At 44.3% G+C, this 15,315-nt stretch overlaps 1 protein-coding gene across 1 annotated transcript in view; it reads left to right on the forward strand.

Moving 5' to 3' along the window:
- The window catches only part of LOC103176615 (guanine nucleotide-binding protein G(i) subunit alpha-2), a 108,617-nt gene that overhangs the window by 56,388 nt on the left and 36,914 nt on the right, over window positions 1–15,315 (forward strand). The window contains exons 2-4 of the mRNA XM_007890265.2: window positions 842–884; window positions 2,853–2,994; window positions 7,064–7,224. Coding sequence (XP_007888456.1) covers window positions 842–884; window positions 2,853–2,994; window positions 7,064–7,224 — 346 coding nt within the window. The remainder of the gene's footprint in view (window positions 1–841; window positions 885–2,852; window positions 2,995–7,063; window positions 7,225–15,315) is intronic.

Genomic DNA, 15,315 nt, shown 5'->3' on the forward strand with positions numbered 1-15,315 from the left:
AACACACTGCCCAGTGATACTTTCATTCTATTTTAAGATTTCAGCAAATTCCAATAAAAATTAGCGCCTGATGTTTGTTTGATATTTGACTTTTATTCCTTGCTTCAGATGCTTTGCTCTATTCCTCCCTGACACATCAATGCAATCTCCAATGTCACAATTGGTTTTAAAAATATACACTATACACAATACTGTGTGGAGCTAAGATAGACGGAGCTGGAAGGTCACAGGATGAAATCCAGCTTGGCTGATCTCCACCAGTGTAAACTTAAGGGTTATATAATTAGTTTTAATATTTCCATAATAATAATTTTTGCATTTGATATAGCGCCTTATCAGGTCGTTGGGGTATCACAAAACGCTTCACTGAATATATTATCAAGTGGATTGACTGTATTTTGTGGGTGAAACGCAGTCAATTGAGCACAGCAGTTATATAATGTCAATGGAATTTCTGATTCTGATCAAAATCTAGGGATCCCAGTTATAATAATAATTTGATACAATGCCTTTCATGTCAAGAGGACGTCTCAAAAGTCTTCACAGAATTTACTATAAAGTGTAGTTACTGTATTTGTGTATGTGAATTTGGCAGTCAATTTGTAGAGCGCAATGTCCACAAACAATCATGAAGTGATTGATCAATCTCTAACATCCCCTTGAGTAGGTAGATGGGACCTTGGTTTCATGTCTCACCAAAAGAGTGGCGGTTCCAACTCCCTCAGCAATTCAGCTGAGATTATGAGCTCAAAGTCTCGATGTGGGGCTTAAGTTGTAAGGTTTATGCGAAGGTTATGTGGTCTGTTCGTCCAATCATTCATTTTCCATTTCATCTTCACAGGTGCTGGAGAATCGGGAAAAAGTACAATTGTAAAGCAAATGAAGTAAGTATCAGCTTTCTGTGCAACAAGCCATGTTGTGCTAAATTGAAGTAATAATAATAATAATCCTTGCATTTGATATAGCGCTTTTCACGTCGAGAGGACGTCCCAAAGCGCTTCACAGAACACACTGTAAAGTGAATTGACTGTATATTTGTGGGCGAACGCGGCAGCCAATTGCGCACAGCAATGTCCCACAAACAGTCGTAGATTGAAAATGACCAATTTATTATTGTTTTTGGTTTTGGAGGGATTATTATTAGGCTCTGTGTGGAGTAAGGAAACTTGCCCAAGGTTTCGCCCTCTGCCTGGAATTGAACTCAGGTCTCTCACTTGCAAAGCGAGTGCTCTAACCACTGAGTAGCTTTGCATATAACCTTCGCATAAACCTTACAAAGTAAGCCTTTCATTGTGCATTAACATGTGCCCTTCACTACAATGACACTAAGTCTCTTTTAAGGCCAAAACAATGGTTAGTTTGAGAAAAGGAGATTTGAATTTGATACCTTGGGTTTCGTCTGAGATTAATGGCAAGGTGTATTGTTTTGGTATCTTAAAGAGAGTGTTATTGTAATCTGTGTACTACCTGACCTAGGCTATTGATGCTCACGACTGAAATGTTAGCACTCCTTTTCTGGGTTTTAACGTCCTTCACCTTGGTTAAGCACAATCTTCCGAAAGCTTGATACCTCTAAGATACACATATGCTTTTAAAGGCAAAGGATGTCAATTCTGGGATTAGAACATGCTTCCAAATCAGCATCTGGTGTTTATTGATCATTTTAGTGTAGCATGATCAGATGCAGACTAAAGCTACTAACCCATCCTAATCAATGTGGGTTTAGCCTAACCTCGTCACTCCTCTTGTACACTAGCAACCTTGTGTCAGGAAGGAGGTACCAGACCCCTAGAGGCAATTCCTGCGAGTGGACTGATGTGGATGCTCGGGTTTAGAGGGATGCGTTAGGAGTAATGTCTTGATGAGCTAGGATACTTTCAAGCAACTGTCAGGGGAACTATTAGAGAGATCTAAGGCTCGAGTGGATTTCATAACATTGTTCTGAGTTTACGGTCAGAATCCCACAAAAAAGGAAAGCAGATGATTGCGGAGGGTTTTTGGAAGTTTTGGATAAAAAGTAGTTATATGGGGAAAAAAGAGTACCAGAAAGGGTGGTCGAGTCCAGTTCATCAGGCACACTTTTAGAGATGGATTGATGTGATGATTGGTATTCTCAAAGGATCATAGGAAATTGTCATGATCTCTTGAGTGTGCCTGAGACAACCCAGACAGATTGTCATTGCGGGAAACCTGGTTGAAAATATCTGAATTGGATTCCCCTCAGAGTCTTACAATAGCAGTGTGACTTTTACCTCATGCATCTGAGGCGGAATCAATCTCAGGCGGCAGGATTGTAGTCCCTGAATGATCAGTGTTTTTTAGAAAGCTCCTATTGTGAATGTCACACAGCATTAGTGCTTTCAAGATCCTCACACCATGTGCAGTGCACTGATGTCAGCAGCGCTCGCTGCCGCCTCTGTGAGATCAGCAAAACAAATATTTCAAGAGCAAACCACAGACAAAATGTTTGTTAGAATACAAGGTAAATAGTTTAGGCTGTTAAGGTGATGGTTATACACTGCTACAGCTTTTCTCTCCTAGATTCATTGCTTGAAATGTATTTTTCTTTCTTTCTTTCACTGTACATTGTCATAAAGGCACCAAAATGGTCATTAGAGGCCCCAAACTCCCAATGGTCTTAGCTTTATACTCGATGATAATAATACTCTGTACATTTGACATAGCTCCTTTATTATTATTATATAATATTTATATTTTAGGCTAAATGTGTATGTTTGTGTAGGGGCTATATGAATCAGATTATATCTGGAAGAAATAATTGGGAAGTGGGCATTGCTGTGTCCTGTGGGAGTGGCATTGTTTGTAAGCATACCTTTGTTTGGATTCCGCAGGATTATCCATGAGCAAGGCTACTCAGAAGAGGAACGCAGGCAGTACAAGGCAGTGGTGTACAGCAACACCATCCAGTCTATCATGGCCATCATCAAAGCCATGACAAACCTGAAGATCGACTATGGAGAAGCTGGCCGGGGGGTAAGACACAGCAGCACTCGCTCTGCCAAGCCTCTGCTGATTTAATCCATATTTCAGTTTCTGGAATTCAGATATCTATAAAGATATCATTATTCCTTTCATTTGAAATATCATGTCGTTGAGACGTCTCAAAGAGCTTTGCAGAAATATACTGTAAAGTGGATTGATTGTAATTTGTGGGTGAAACACGGCAACTAATTGCACACAGCAATGTCACCACAAACAGTCTTGGATCATTGGAAGCCCACATAAACAAACAAACACACACACACATGTGCTCATTTAATTCTCTTTCAGTAGTCACCATTGCACATACCTGTGTGGTCAGGACGGCACAAAATTATAGCACTTGCTTCAACCATTGCTCACCGTGTGCTCATAACAATTCCACAGTGAAGTCATTTATGCTGACAAAGGGTGAGAAAGCTTGTAGCTAAAGTTCCACACATTGCTTGTGTTGCATTGAATTTGGAGCACGTTGAAGATGGCTTAATTCTATTAAAACGTTACCAACCTTTCTGCTCCCTCCATTCAGCAGGCACTGGTCTGCTCCACATTCCCCACCCCATCGTGATCAGACTTTCAGGCTTTCTACCTCCACCCTCTGGAATTCCATTCCAGAGACCCTCACCTCGCCCCTTCCCTTGCCTCCTTCAAGACCCATCTCAAGTCATTCCTCTTTAACTGTGCCTTCAGCCACCCTCCCTTGTTCTCCACCACTCTTGACTCTGACCCCCAGCTCAGGGGCAAAACCTTCACTGTCCAGCACCTTGAAAAGTCCTCACAACGTGAAAGGTGCTATATAAATGCATTCTGTTGTTGATTTTGACGGGTGATAAATAGAAGTACCTTGTTATTATCCTAAGTGGCGAGTGTTGGCATCAACGTGCAGGACCACAAACAGTGTGTATCTGGGCGTTTTTTGTTCTCTATGAAAGGGTAGAAATAGTTCTAACGTTGGAACAACACTGAAGCGTGTTCTAGGACTTTACCTGATGACTAAAAATCAATACATTTGCAGGAAAACCTAATGTTGAGGCATTCAGCTAGTAAACCTGAACTGATTGCTGTTGGGCCAAGGGATTGTTAACATTACTTTGAGCAGGCTTGCGGCTTACTTAGGCAGTGAGTCCCGGGAGACATTGCTGTATATTACAGTATTACATTGTGTTTATCAAGGTCTTTTCAACATGTCCATAAGACAAATGTTCAGCCAGGGAATGCCTATTATGACGGACTGTCAAGCGGATGGATGGTTGGCCTTGGAAGTAGGGGAGAATGAAGCTGCCTCAGTTTCAATCCCTTGACTGAGTGGATTGTATCGTCAACAGATCAGGAGCAGACTCCCTCCCTACCCCTCATCCATGCTAACTGTTTAGTTCATCACTCCAAGGTGCGTGGGAGCAACGCAATAAGGATTTGCCAGCTGCTATGAACCCCAGAGACCCCCATGTAACTGGAGTTAGCAAAAAAGGCAATATTATACAGAGCAGGCAGATCAATGCACAATAACCTGAGCAGTTTGGCAAAGGAGTTGAACATTAGTTTAATAAAAAAAAGTAATATTGCTTCACTTTCTGATGCTTTCTCAATGCAGTGAGGGAGCCCGGTGATTTATACTGCAGTGGGTTTGCCCTCTGTTAAATGGAAGCACCCTGATGGTGAATGTAAGCAGTAGATATTCACACACATCTGCTGCTTCAAAGAGTTTGGCTATTGTTTTTTTGGGGGTGCGGGGATGATCACAATTGCAGGTCTTACAGAACACTCTCCCCCTTCCCTTGTATTATAGTAATAATAATAATCCTTGCATTTGATATAGTACCTTATCACAGACTATATTGCGAAGTGGATTGACTGTATTTTGTGGGCAAAATGCAGCAGCCAATTGCGCACAGAAAGCACTCAAGTGAGTGACCACATTTTTTTTGAGGATTATTATCCCTGGAAAGCAACTCACCAGGTTCCCAGTTACTGCTATGTAAATAAAGGCATGTGGAGAAAGAAAACTTACCTAAGGTTTTCCCAGGTTGTTTTGCTTGCAAGGCCGTTTAAGAATACGCTTCCCTCAACCCCCAGAAGGCAATTGTTTATTTAAATGCGAGTTCTGGGGTTGCATGATAAGTCTTGCTCACAGTGAAGCACAGACATAGCATAAAAGAGGCATAAATTTCAATTAGCTGCCCTTCACCTCTATAAGCACGGGGCTGGCTGCAGCACAAACAATTCACAGCTGGGCTTGAAGTTCCTGATGATGCAGAGATTAGCTGACCTCACCATGACTGCTGATGCTGATTTGATGGACAAGATTAGTTATTTCTGCTTCCTTTCCCCTGCCTGTTAATTAAAGCAGATGTGCAGTGTGTCATGCACACATGCTGCCTTTCCCCCAGTGGACATAGTCTCAGTCAGTACTTCAAACCCACCAGCTCCACTCAACATCTGACTCAATTTGGAAGAGAAACAGTGACTTGGTTATTTACACGTTGTATGTTATGGTTTCTGGTAATGAATATCCTGTCTGGTCTCTGGGGATTAGTGTCTGAGATTTTGAATGCTGCTGAGCTATGTTGTGTTGGTTATGTTTTTACACACAAGTGGCTTGTGTTGGTGGCCATCGCTTGGATCTTGTTCATGTTGTCCGTTATTCCTTTCCCCCTCCCCTTCCCCCATGCCCCCTGAATACACTTGGCAGTAATTTCAGTGAAGGGCATGACACACAGAAGGCTTGGAGGAGCAATTGGTCACTGGGATTCTTCCCACTCACCTTTGGTCCACCCTGCAAAGTTTAAGCTCGATAGTTTCCTGTAGAGTCCGAAAGCGTATTGGTTAGTTCGCTTGTCTTGAAGCGAGAGTACCCAGTTCGATTCCTAGGCAGGGCGAAACGTTAGGCACATTTCCTTACTCCTTACTCTGCTGTTTACCTAGAAACAAGTAGGAACACAGTTGTTAGTCGATTGGCCGATTCACCCACAAATTGTACAGGGAATTAATTTTACAGTATATTCTGTGAAGTGCTTTGAGTCGTCTCAACGGCGTGATGATGATCCTTGCATTTGATATAGAGCCTTTCATGTCATTGAGTGATAATGTCTTTGTCTTTTTCTCTCCATGTGCAAATACCCGACACACTGACCTGAGCTCCCCATCTCCCTTGGCCCCCATCTCACTTTTCTCAAATTCCCAGTCAGTTGTGTGAAATGCCCTCCCAACGTGAATGTTGCTGTATAATTGTAAAATTATTGCTAGTTCCCTATAAATCTGAGAACTGTGAATCTCTGCTGGGGACTGCAATGCCCTGCCCACAATATGGGAGGTTTCTAATGGGTTTGCTGGTTCCTTCATGGTATCTGTTTGTGGGACATTGCTGTGCACAAATGTGCTGTAGCATTTGCCTACAAATGCAGTCATTCCATTTCACAGTAATCCTGTGAAGAACTTTGAGGCAGCCTTCCGACACAATAAGGCGTTACATCAAATGTAAGTATTATTATTATATAGGAGGAACTCTGTCAGTGAATCAAGCTCAATGGAGTAGTGAGGAGATCAGACTGCTGCAGCGTTCACCTACAAAATGCACACAAGTTGTACCATTTTACATTGTATCCTGTGAAGCGCTTTGAGATGTCTCATTAATGTGGTAAAGTGGTTATTAAATGCAAGGATTATTAGAATAATGGAGTTGAGACACGTTGATAGCTGGAGAGGAGAGAACTTTAAATTACCTTTCATCAGGTTTTAATTGTTACTGATTGTGGGGGGGATTCCACCTTGGTCTAGATTTATTGATAGCATTTTAGAGCGTCCACAATTCGGCAAGTGATCTGAAACCCTACATCAATGGAGCAAATCTCTAACTAGGAATTATCTCCTGCTGAGTGCCTCACTGAGAAAAAGGGTTCTGCTTCCGAGCATCAATGCCACTTGCCTTAATTGTCTGCCAATGAATGCCCTGAGGACCAGACTAATTGAATAATTTATTTGAAAGATGCTGGGGAGGGAAGTATGCTGTGGGACATGATGAGGGACCCAGGGTTATCTGTCTGACTTTGTTCTCCGCTCCCTACAGGATGATGCACGGCAGCTATTTGCACTCTCTGCAACTGCTGAGGAACAGGGCATTATGCCTGAGGACCTGGCCAATGTCATAAGGAGACTCTGGGGTGATGGCGGAGTTCAGGCTTGTTTCGGTCGATCTAGGGAATATCAACTCAACGATTCTGCGGCTTAGTAAGTGGATTTCTGCCTGTATTTGTCTCCTTAGTGAAATCACAAGTTTACAGTTGTGGAACTCTGTTGATTAAGCAGAATGGGAACAAAATATGCTTGTTTGATTAAATAATCATACTTTGTCTGTTTGATGTCACGTCATATTTCACGTCATAAGGAGTTATATCGAATAATAATACTTACATTTGATACCACGTTGTTGAGACATTTCAAAGTGCTTCACAGGATGTAAAGTGGATTGACTGTGTATTTTATGGATGTAATAAGGCAGCTAGTTGCTCACTGAAATGTTCCACATTTCACAAACAGCCATGGAGCATGGAGTCTTGTGGTGAATCGGTTAGATCACTCGTCTCAAAGACGAGAGGACCCAGGTCTGATTCCTGGGCAGGATAAAGCCTTAAGTAAATTTCCTTACTCCACACGCCTCAGTTTACCTAGCAGTAAGTAGGACCTGATTTTTAGTTGATTGGCAGATCTCTTTCTGGGGATAATAATCCATTCAAAATAAATAATAATTTGATCACTCGATCCATGATTGTTTGTGGGATATTTCTGTGTGCAATTGGCTGCTGGGTTTCATCCACAAAACATGCAGTCAAATCAATTTACAATATATTCTGTGAAGCGTTTTGAGACGTCTCGGCCATGTCTCAAAGCACGGGTGCTATATCAAATGCGAGGATTATTATGGTGGAGTGAGCGATCAATTTTATTTGGGGGATTGTTGGCCAAGACACTGGGAGAAATTCCCTTCTCTTTTCAAATAATGCCATGGGATCCTTAACGTCTCGGTTTAAGGCCTCATCTGAAGGGTGGCTTCGCCGACAATGAAATACATTGAAGTGTCATCTTAGACCAGGTGATTCCAAGTCTTGACATGCCATTCAAACCTGACTTAGAGGCGAGAGTGCTACCGCTGCGCCAGGCTGACAAATGGAAGTTAAATGTCTTCAGAGTAGGATATTAAAAAAAATGCTTTGGACACTCCTCCGAACATTGTTCATTGGGCACATGCGTTATAAATAGATGTAGTAAAGCTGGAATGATTCCCATTCAGGGTTGGAGGCTAAATGATTCAATATGTGGTTATATGGAAATATTTAGCAGTTCAACATCTGGGAGGCGCTCAAGAGAACTGGGATCTGCAATCCATAGGAAGGATAACTAACTACCATAAATTCCAGATGCTTTGCTATCCAGTTAAATGACAAAAGCAGATAGACTCAGCATTGCCGGTTTCTGCTATGAAACTGAAGAACCTTAGTAGTGGCCGTGCTTTCAGTGAAGAACACTGCATTGAACTGTGCCACAGCTCTTGGTTTATCGGGGAGAAGCAAGGGAGATACCTAACTATGTTTAAACAAAAAAAGTTTCAAACTAAATTTTAAAAACAAAAAGGCAGTGTGACTGGTGTCTTGGGGAAAATGGAAGTGTGAACGGAGCAACCCTAGCAGTGTTGCTGCTTGATGCTGTGACCAGGGAAATGTTTGCCTCCAGGACACATGAGTAGCATGCATTATAACCCTAAACACAACTGCAATGTGAGCGAGAGAGAGCCTCTGATTTTAAGAGCTCACATAACACTAACTGCATAATACTGTGAACTCGGACTTCTGTGGAAATGGTTTAACGCTCATTTGTTCCACATACAGTATGTGTTCGTCTGCTTATGTTTCGAGATGATTTCTTGAAACAGAAGGGAGTTTCTCTCAGGTGTCTGGCCAACAAACCCCCAGATAATCGGTCATTCTCTTCATGGCTGTTTGTGGGACATTGATTTGGGCAAATTGGCTACCGCATTTGTCTACAAAATACAGTTATTGCACTTACAGTAATTTCCCGTGAAATGGTTTGAGTTGTTTTGATTCGGTGCTCTATTTGAATGTAAAGATTGTTATTCATTTACTCCCACTCGGTCCTCTCTCCCACCGCCCTCCCCGACTCCTATTCCTGCTCGACCGTCCCACTGCCTCCCTCTGCTCCAGCCTGCGAATTCTCCGTCGGGCCCACTGTGGGAGTTGCTGCTGGCTGTCTAACAGCAGCCACTCTGACTGCCCTATCCCCTACTCTCGCCGCAAGGCTCACCGGTCACCGACCCCAGTGGCCAACCTCTCCTCCCTGATCCACATCCATACCCTCCCTATCAGTCCCACCCCCCTCCCCTGCCTCACTCCTCACTTTCCACCACCGACTATCTCCTCCCTCAATCTTTCCCTCCACGTGCACTCCACCACCCACATCTGCAGTCACCCCCTCGACCTGGTGATCACTCCGGGCCTCACCGTCTTGGATCTCACCATCATCGACAAAGCGATCTCGGACCATCACTTCATCTCCCTTAACACCTCAATCCCTCTCCCCACCACCACCCAACCCACCTCCATCTCATACCACCCCTGGAAAAAAAATCTCCCCTCCTCCTTCCTCTCGGCTGCCTTGGAGTCACCTGAACTTTTTCCCCTCTGGGCGTCCTCCCACAATGACCTATCCTCCTCGGTCATCCTTCTCCACAGCTCCCTCTCCTCCACTCTCATTCCTTTGCTCCCCTCTCTTCCTGAACCGTCTCCTGCTCACGCAAATCACCTTGGTACACCAGTCACCTCCGCTCCCTTAAAGCCCAGGTGCGTTTCGCTGAGCGCACCTGGCTTAAATCAAACCTGACTGTCCACCGGCAGATGTGGCTGGACAATGTCAAATCTTACCGCTCTGCCCTCTCCTCTGCTAAATCGTTATTCTACTCCAAGACAATCTTGGAGGCTAAGGACAACGCCAGACTCCTCTTCTCCATCATGAACCGACTCCTCCACCCACCTTCTCACACCTCACCCATCCTCGCCTCAAATGCCAACAACAAGGCGATGCTGGACTTCCTCAAATCCAAAGTCAAGGGAATCCACTCAGCTGCAACTGCTTCCCCCTCCCCATCTCCTCCTCCCAGCCCAGCCTTTACCCACCCCTCCCTCCACACCTTTGAACCCGTGCCTTCAGCTCCCTTCTCGACTCTCTTCCCCCTCCTCGCTCCCTCCCTTCCCTCCCCTCACCCTGACCATTTCCCCCCTGCTCGGGTCATGACCCAACTTTGCAGCGCCTTGGGACGTCCTCCTGACGTGAAAGGCGCTTTATAAATGGAATCTTGTTGTTGTTGTTGTCTCCCCCTCCTCTTTCATCACCACCGTAACCCATGTGAAACCCACCACCTGTTCCCTCGACCCCATCCCTACCCCCTCCTTACCTCCCAGCTCCACCTCAGAAACCGCCCTGGTCAAAATGACAAATAATATTCTATCCATCTGTGACCAGGGCATCCTCTGCCTCCTTGTCCTCTTTGACCTCTCTGTTGCTTTCGACACCGCCGACCACTCTATCCTCATCCACTGCCTCTACTCTCACATCACCCTCAATGGCACTGTCCTTGATTGGTTCAGATCCGGACCATCTCCTCGGTATTCCTCAGGGCTCTTTCCTTGATCCCCTCCTTTTCAACATCTGTATGCTCCCTCTTGGTGATATCATCCGCAGACATGGGGTCCACTTCCACATGTATGTGGATGACACCCAACTCTACCTCTCTGCCTCCACCTTTGACTTCAGGACCACTGCTGTCCTGACAGAGTGTCCATCAGATATCAAGTCCTGGATGAGAGATAACTTTCTTCAGTTGAACGCCAACAAGTCCAAGGCTCTCCTGATTGGCTTCCGTCAGCGCCTCCTCACCTCAGGTGCTGACAGGATCACCATCCACGGTTGCACACTCCACCTTGCTAAGCCAGTCCGGAACCGTGGGGTCTTGTTTGACCCTCAACTATCCTTTGTACCCCACATCTGCACCATGACCCGCTCTGCCTTCCCCCACCTCCGCATTGTTGCCCAGCTCCGACATGTCTCACACCGCAGGCCGCCGAAACCCTCATACACGCCTTCATTACATCGAGGCTCTACTGTGCAAACTCACTGGTTGTCGGCCTCCCAAACTCCTCCCTCCACAGACTGCAGATCCTCCAGCACTCTGCAGCCTGTGTCCTCTCCCACACTAGGCTCCGCGACCCTATCACCCCCATCCTTGCCCAACTCCACTGGCTTCCCATCTCACAGAGAATACAGTTCTAGATCCTGGTCCTCACCTTCAAAGCCCTCCACGGTCTTGCTCCCCTATACCTCTCCGACCTCCTACCCACTGCCATCTTGTTCGTTCCCTCCACTCAGCGGGCTGCGGCCTGCTTCACGTCCCCCCCCTTGCTCGCCCCACTTTCTGCCACTCTGCACCCACCCTCTGGAACGCCATGCCACAGTCCCTCCATCTCGCCCCCTCCCTCGCCACCTTCAAGACTCATCTCAAGACCCTCTTCTTCGACCATGCTTTTGATCTCCTTGCTTCACCTCCCCCACCCTCAGCTCAGGTGCATAACTCTGTCTGTCCAGCGCCTTGGGACGTCCTCCCGATGTGAAAGGTGCTACACAAATGTAATTTTGTTGTTATGGTAGTTTTCTTGGCGAGCTTTAAACCCCTTCTGCCCAGGTACCAGCAGAGTATGTGTAAAAGTTCATAGTTTGTAGTAAATTACCAGTCAGGTTCGCAATGTAGCATTTTACTGGCTAACTAATTCATTTGAATAAATACACAGCTTGCCTCTGAGGCCTGACCCTTATACTTTGAAAATCAAAACTTTTAGCCAGGTGCACATTGATCTGAAATGGGAGATGCAGAGCTTGGCACCTTAGAAATTTACAGCACAGAGGAAAGCCCTTTGACCCACCATGTCATTTGAAGAGCAATCCTTTCAGTCCATTTACCTGCCCTTTCCCTATAAGTCTGTAGCTGTCTTCTTTTTAGGTACAGTTTTTATCTCATTCCCCTTGAATGCTCATATGGATCCCACTCTCACGAGGGCATTTTTCTATGCCATAACTAATCTGCGTGAAAATAATTCTCCTAACCTCCCCATTTGCTTGTTCACTAACGATCTTAAATTGAATCCCTCTAGTTACTGACTCTATGACCAGTAGAAATAATTTCTCCCTATTGACTCGATCAAAACCCCTCATAATTTTAAAGATCTTTACTATATCAAATTGTGACAGACACACAGTTAAACAGCTTTCATAACTTCCAAGTGTGTTTATATAACTGTACTGTATGTGAATCTGTTCAGTCCAAACGATTGTATTTTGTCCCTGAACCAGAGAGTATTTACTGACTACCAGATTGTTTGTGTGACATAATTTGGAAGGATTGTGTGATCCTCTCTTCGAGGGCTTTCTGTTTAGGCCAAGTTGCCAGCGAAATAATAAGGGTGCAGTGTAAATATTTGGCAATTGAGCATTCATTTTAATCTGCATTTCAAATGCTCAAAGCCAGTTGTGTGAGTCTCCAACATCTGTAACACAACGTCTTTGATCACGGCAGTGTACTTAACTTTTGTTGCCTAAAGCTGGTGATAGTTGAGGGTCTAAAGTGCATTGAATGTATTCATTTATTATGTCTTGTTACAAAGTAATACCACTGTTCACTGAAGAAAGTTTATTTTTGGATGCCAAAAGAGATATGAATTTCCATGTAATAGGTTTTTATAAATAAACATTGTAAGCAAGTGATGTAACATCCTAACTGCTTTGGAGGCACTCAAAGTTTACTCCAAATAATCGAAGAATAATCCTTGCATTCCATATTGTGCCATTTAATATCTCCAAGCACTGTCATCACCTGCAATTGCTTATAAGTTATAGTGACATATATGTAGACAAACGCAGCAAGCGCATTTTGCTACTGATCTTAACTTCCGCTGTTAAATTAGCACCATTCTAAATCAAAGGGTATAGGAGAAAATTGGCAATCTTCGCCTACGCAGAGTCAGCACTGGGTCTCACTCACATCTTCAGATTAACCGCACATGGAGATTTTTCTTTACCACACAACAAATTGCATTTATATAACACCTTACAGGTCAGGAGGATGCAGAGGGTAATTAATAACTGGAACAGGTTGCCAGGAAGTGTGGCTGAGGCCAGGACACTGGGGTCGGTCCCTATTCATGTGGATATCGGGCTTTGCACTGTACTTTATAATCCATAATTGGAAACATGAGAGCGATTGCTGTTTAGTTCTATATAACCGGACACCGGTAATTACAAGGAGCAGTAACTAATCAGACAGAGTGCAGTATGCGACTTGTCACTGAATTACTCACTCCCTGATAAGAGGCACAGCCGACAGCTCAAGTTACCTTATTTCCCAGCAGTAAAGATCAATCCTCTTTAGCTCTGCTACCGAGATGCATTTTCATGTTTGTCCGGGTGAGATTGGGGGGAATGGGATTGGGAGCAGAATTGTTGAGATTCAGCTGACTATCCTCCCAACCTTTCTAGAGATGTGTAGAGCGTGTGTCAACGCATATTACTGTGCGACAATATCAGGTCCAAAACCCCGTAACAGCAAGTCTGGCATTGGAAAGCTTCACTCCGTAACTGACTGGAATGTGTGAATGTAAACTCCGGGCTGCGCTTTGCTCTGAGCTGTACATGCTCTGAGTGGCACATACATTGCTTTCTGTGGTTCTTGGCATTGACAATGCCTTTTCTCTCCACATCTGATTCCGAATGATACATCCTCAACCTTTTGACCCCTAGAGAACATATATAATTGGTTTAATATCCAAAGGATGGCACATGTAGAAGTCCAACAATGTAGCACTTTTGAGGCTTGAAGTAACAAACCTTCTGAATCCAAGACCAGCTGAGCCAAGCTGCTTTTCAATACACAATTGCCGTAGGACGCACAATTCCTGTAGGCGCTTACTTGTGACTAAGGATCATGATTGAATAATCCCACTAAATTATATAGTAAATCTAATTAAATATGTAAATATTGCAGCATTTTATCAATGTCGGTGTTAGCTGATGAGCTTGAATAACTGGGCACCTTCTCCGGGGCATTTGCCGTGCAGGAGAATTAATTGATGGTATAAATGAAAAATGAGGTCTGATTTATGGTAGGTAATTGCCAAGAATAAATTATTTGGGGGGGGGGGGGGAGAGCGGGTGAAAGGCCAATAGCCTTTAAATGCACTAAACAATAATCTGGCACCTTCACATTCCTCTGCAGATTATTTAATAAATGGTCGTTGCTTTAAAAGCAATTAATGTTTATTTTATGAAGTCATCCACTGAGTTTTGGGTTAATGAGCCTCTGTTATAATAAATCTGTGATTATTTTGGTTGATATCCACAAATGCAAAATACGTTTTCATCAGCAGAAAATAAATTAATTGTTCAGAGCTCTGGCTGAGGGGTATGACAGAGATGTGTACAATCATAGAAGACTAGATTGGGTGGATGGGGAGAGATTATTTCTGGGGATGTTTTAAAATCAAAATTGGGAGATCCAGAATGGAGATTAGGAGGAACGTTTTCATTCAGCTCTTTTTCTCCCCCCCCTCCCCCCTCCCCCTCCCCCCTGACCTCTCAGCCTCTCGATTTGCAGTCTTTCCTTGACTGATTGTAGTTGGACATTGCACTAAAATAGGGCGTATCCTCTGGAAGAGGATATGGTAGTAAAGAGACATCCTTACCTAATGTATCTCCTGGCCACGATCAGACGGTCGGGGGAAGCTCTGCTTGGTCTGGTCACTCTTGCAGCCACGTGTTTTTAAGAATCCTCTCAGGTCACACAGCACAGGGGAATTGCAACAATGTCATTGTTGGGCATAAAATAGGATTAAGTTTATCAGAAAGGAAGCCAAGTGCATTGTTTCTGACTGAAATTCCTTGGGTGTCATCTTGACTTTGCTGGCAGTACGCTTGCCTCTGAAGGAGTATGTTGTGGGCTCGAGGCCGATGTTGCTGTACATGACAAGCTCTGTGGTTTTAGCTGGTTAGACTGCAGCAGTTAATCCAACGCACACTCTGGGGTCCCCAAGTCTTGGCCCTTGTGAACCTGTTCCTAATACTTTCCGGAATTATGTACGCAGGATGCATCCCTCCAGGGAGAGAGTGCGCATTCCATTCCAACAATCTGCTCTGGAATTTCCATGTGTAGGTGGGATGCATGGAATTCTCATCTTGGTTTTGGATACTCTTAAACATGGTGATGGG

Source organism: Callorhinchus milii, unplaced genomic scaffold (assembly GCF_018977255.1).
Source record: "Callorhinchus milii isolate IMCB2004 unplaced genomic scaffold, IMCB_Cmil_1.0 Scaffold12, whole genome shotgun sequence".
NCBI classification, from domain to species: domain Eukaryota; kingdom Metazoa; phylum Chordata; class Chondrichthyes; order Chimaeriformes; family Callorhinchidae; genus Callorhinchus; species Callorhinchus milii.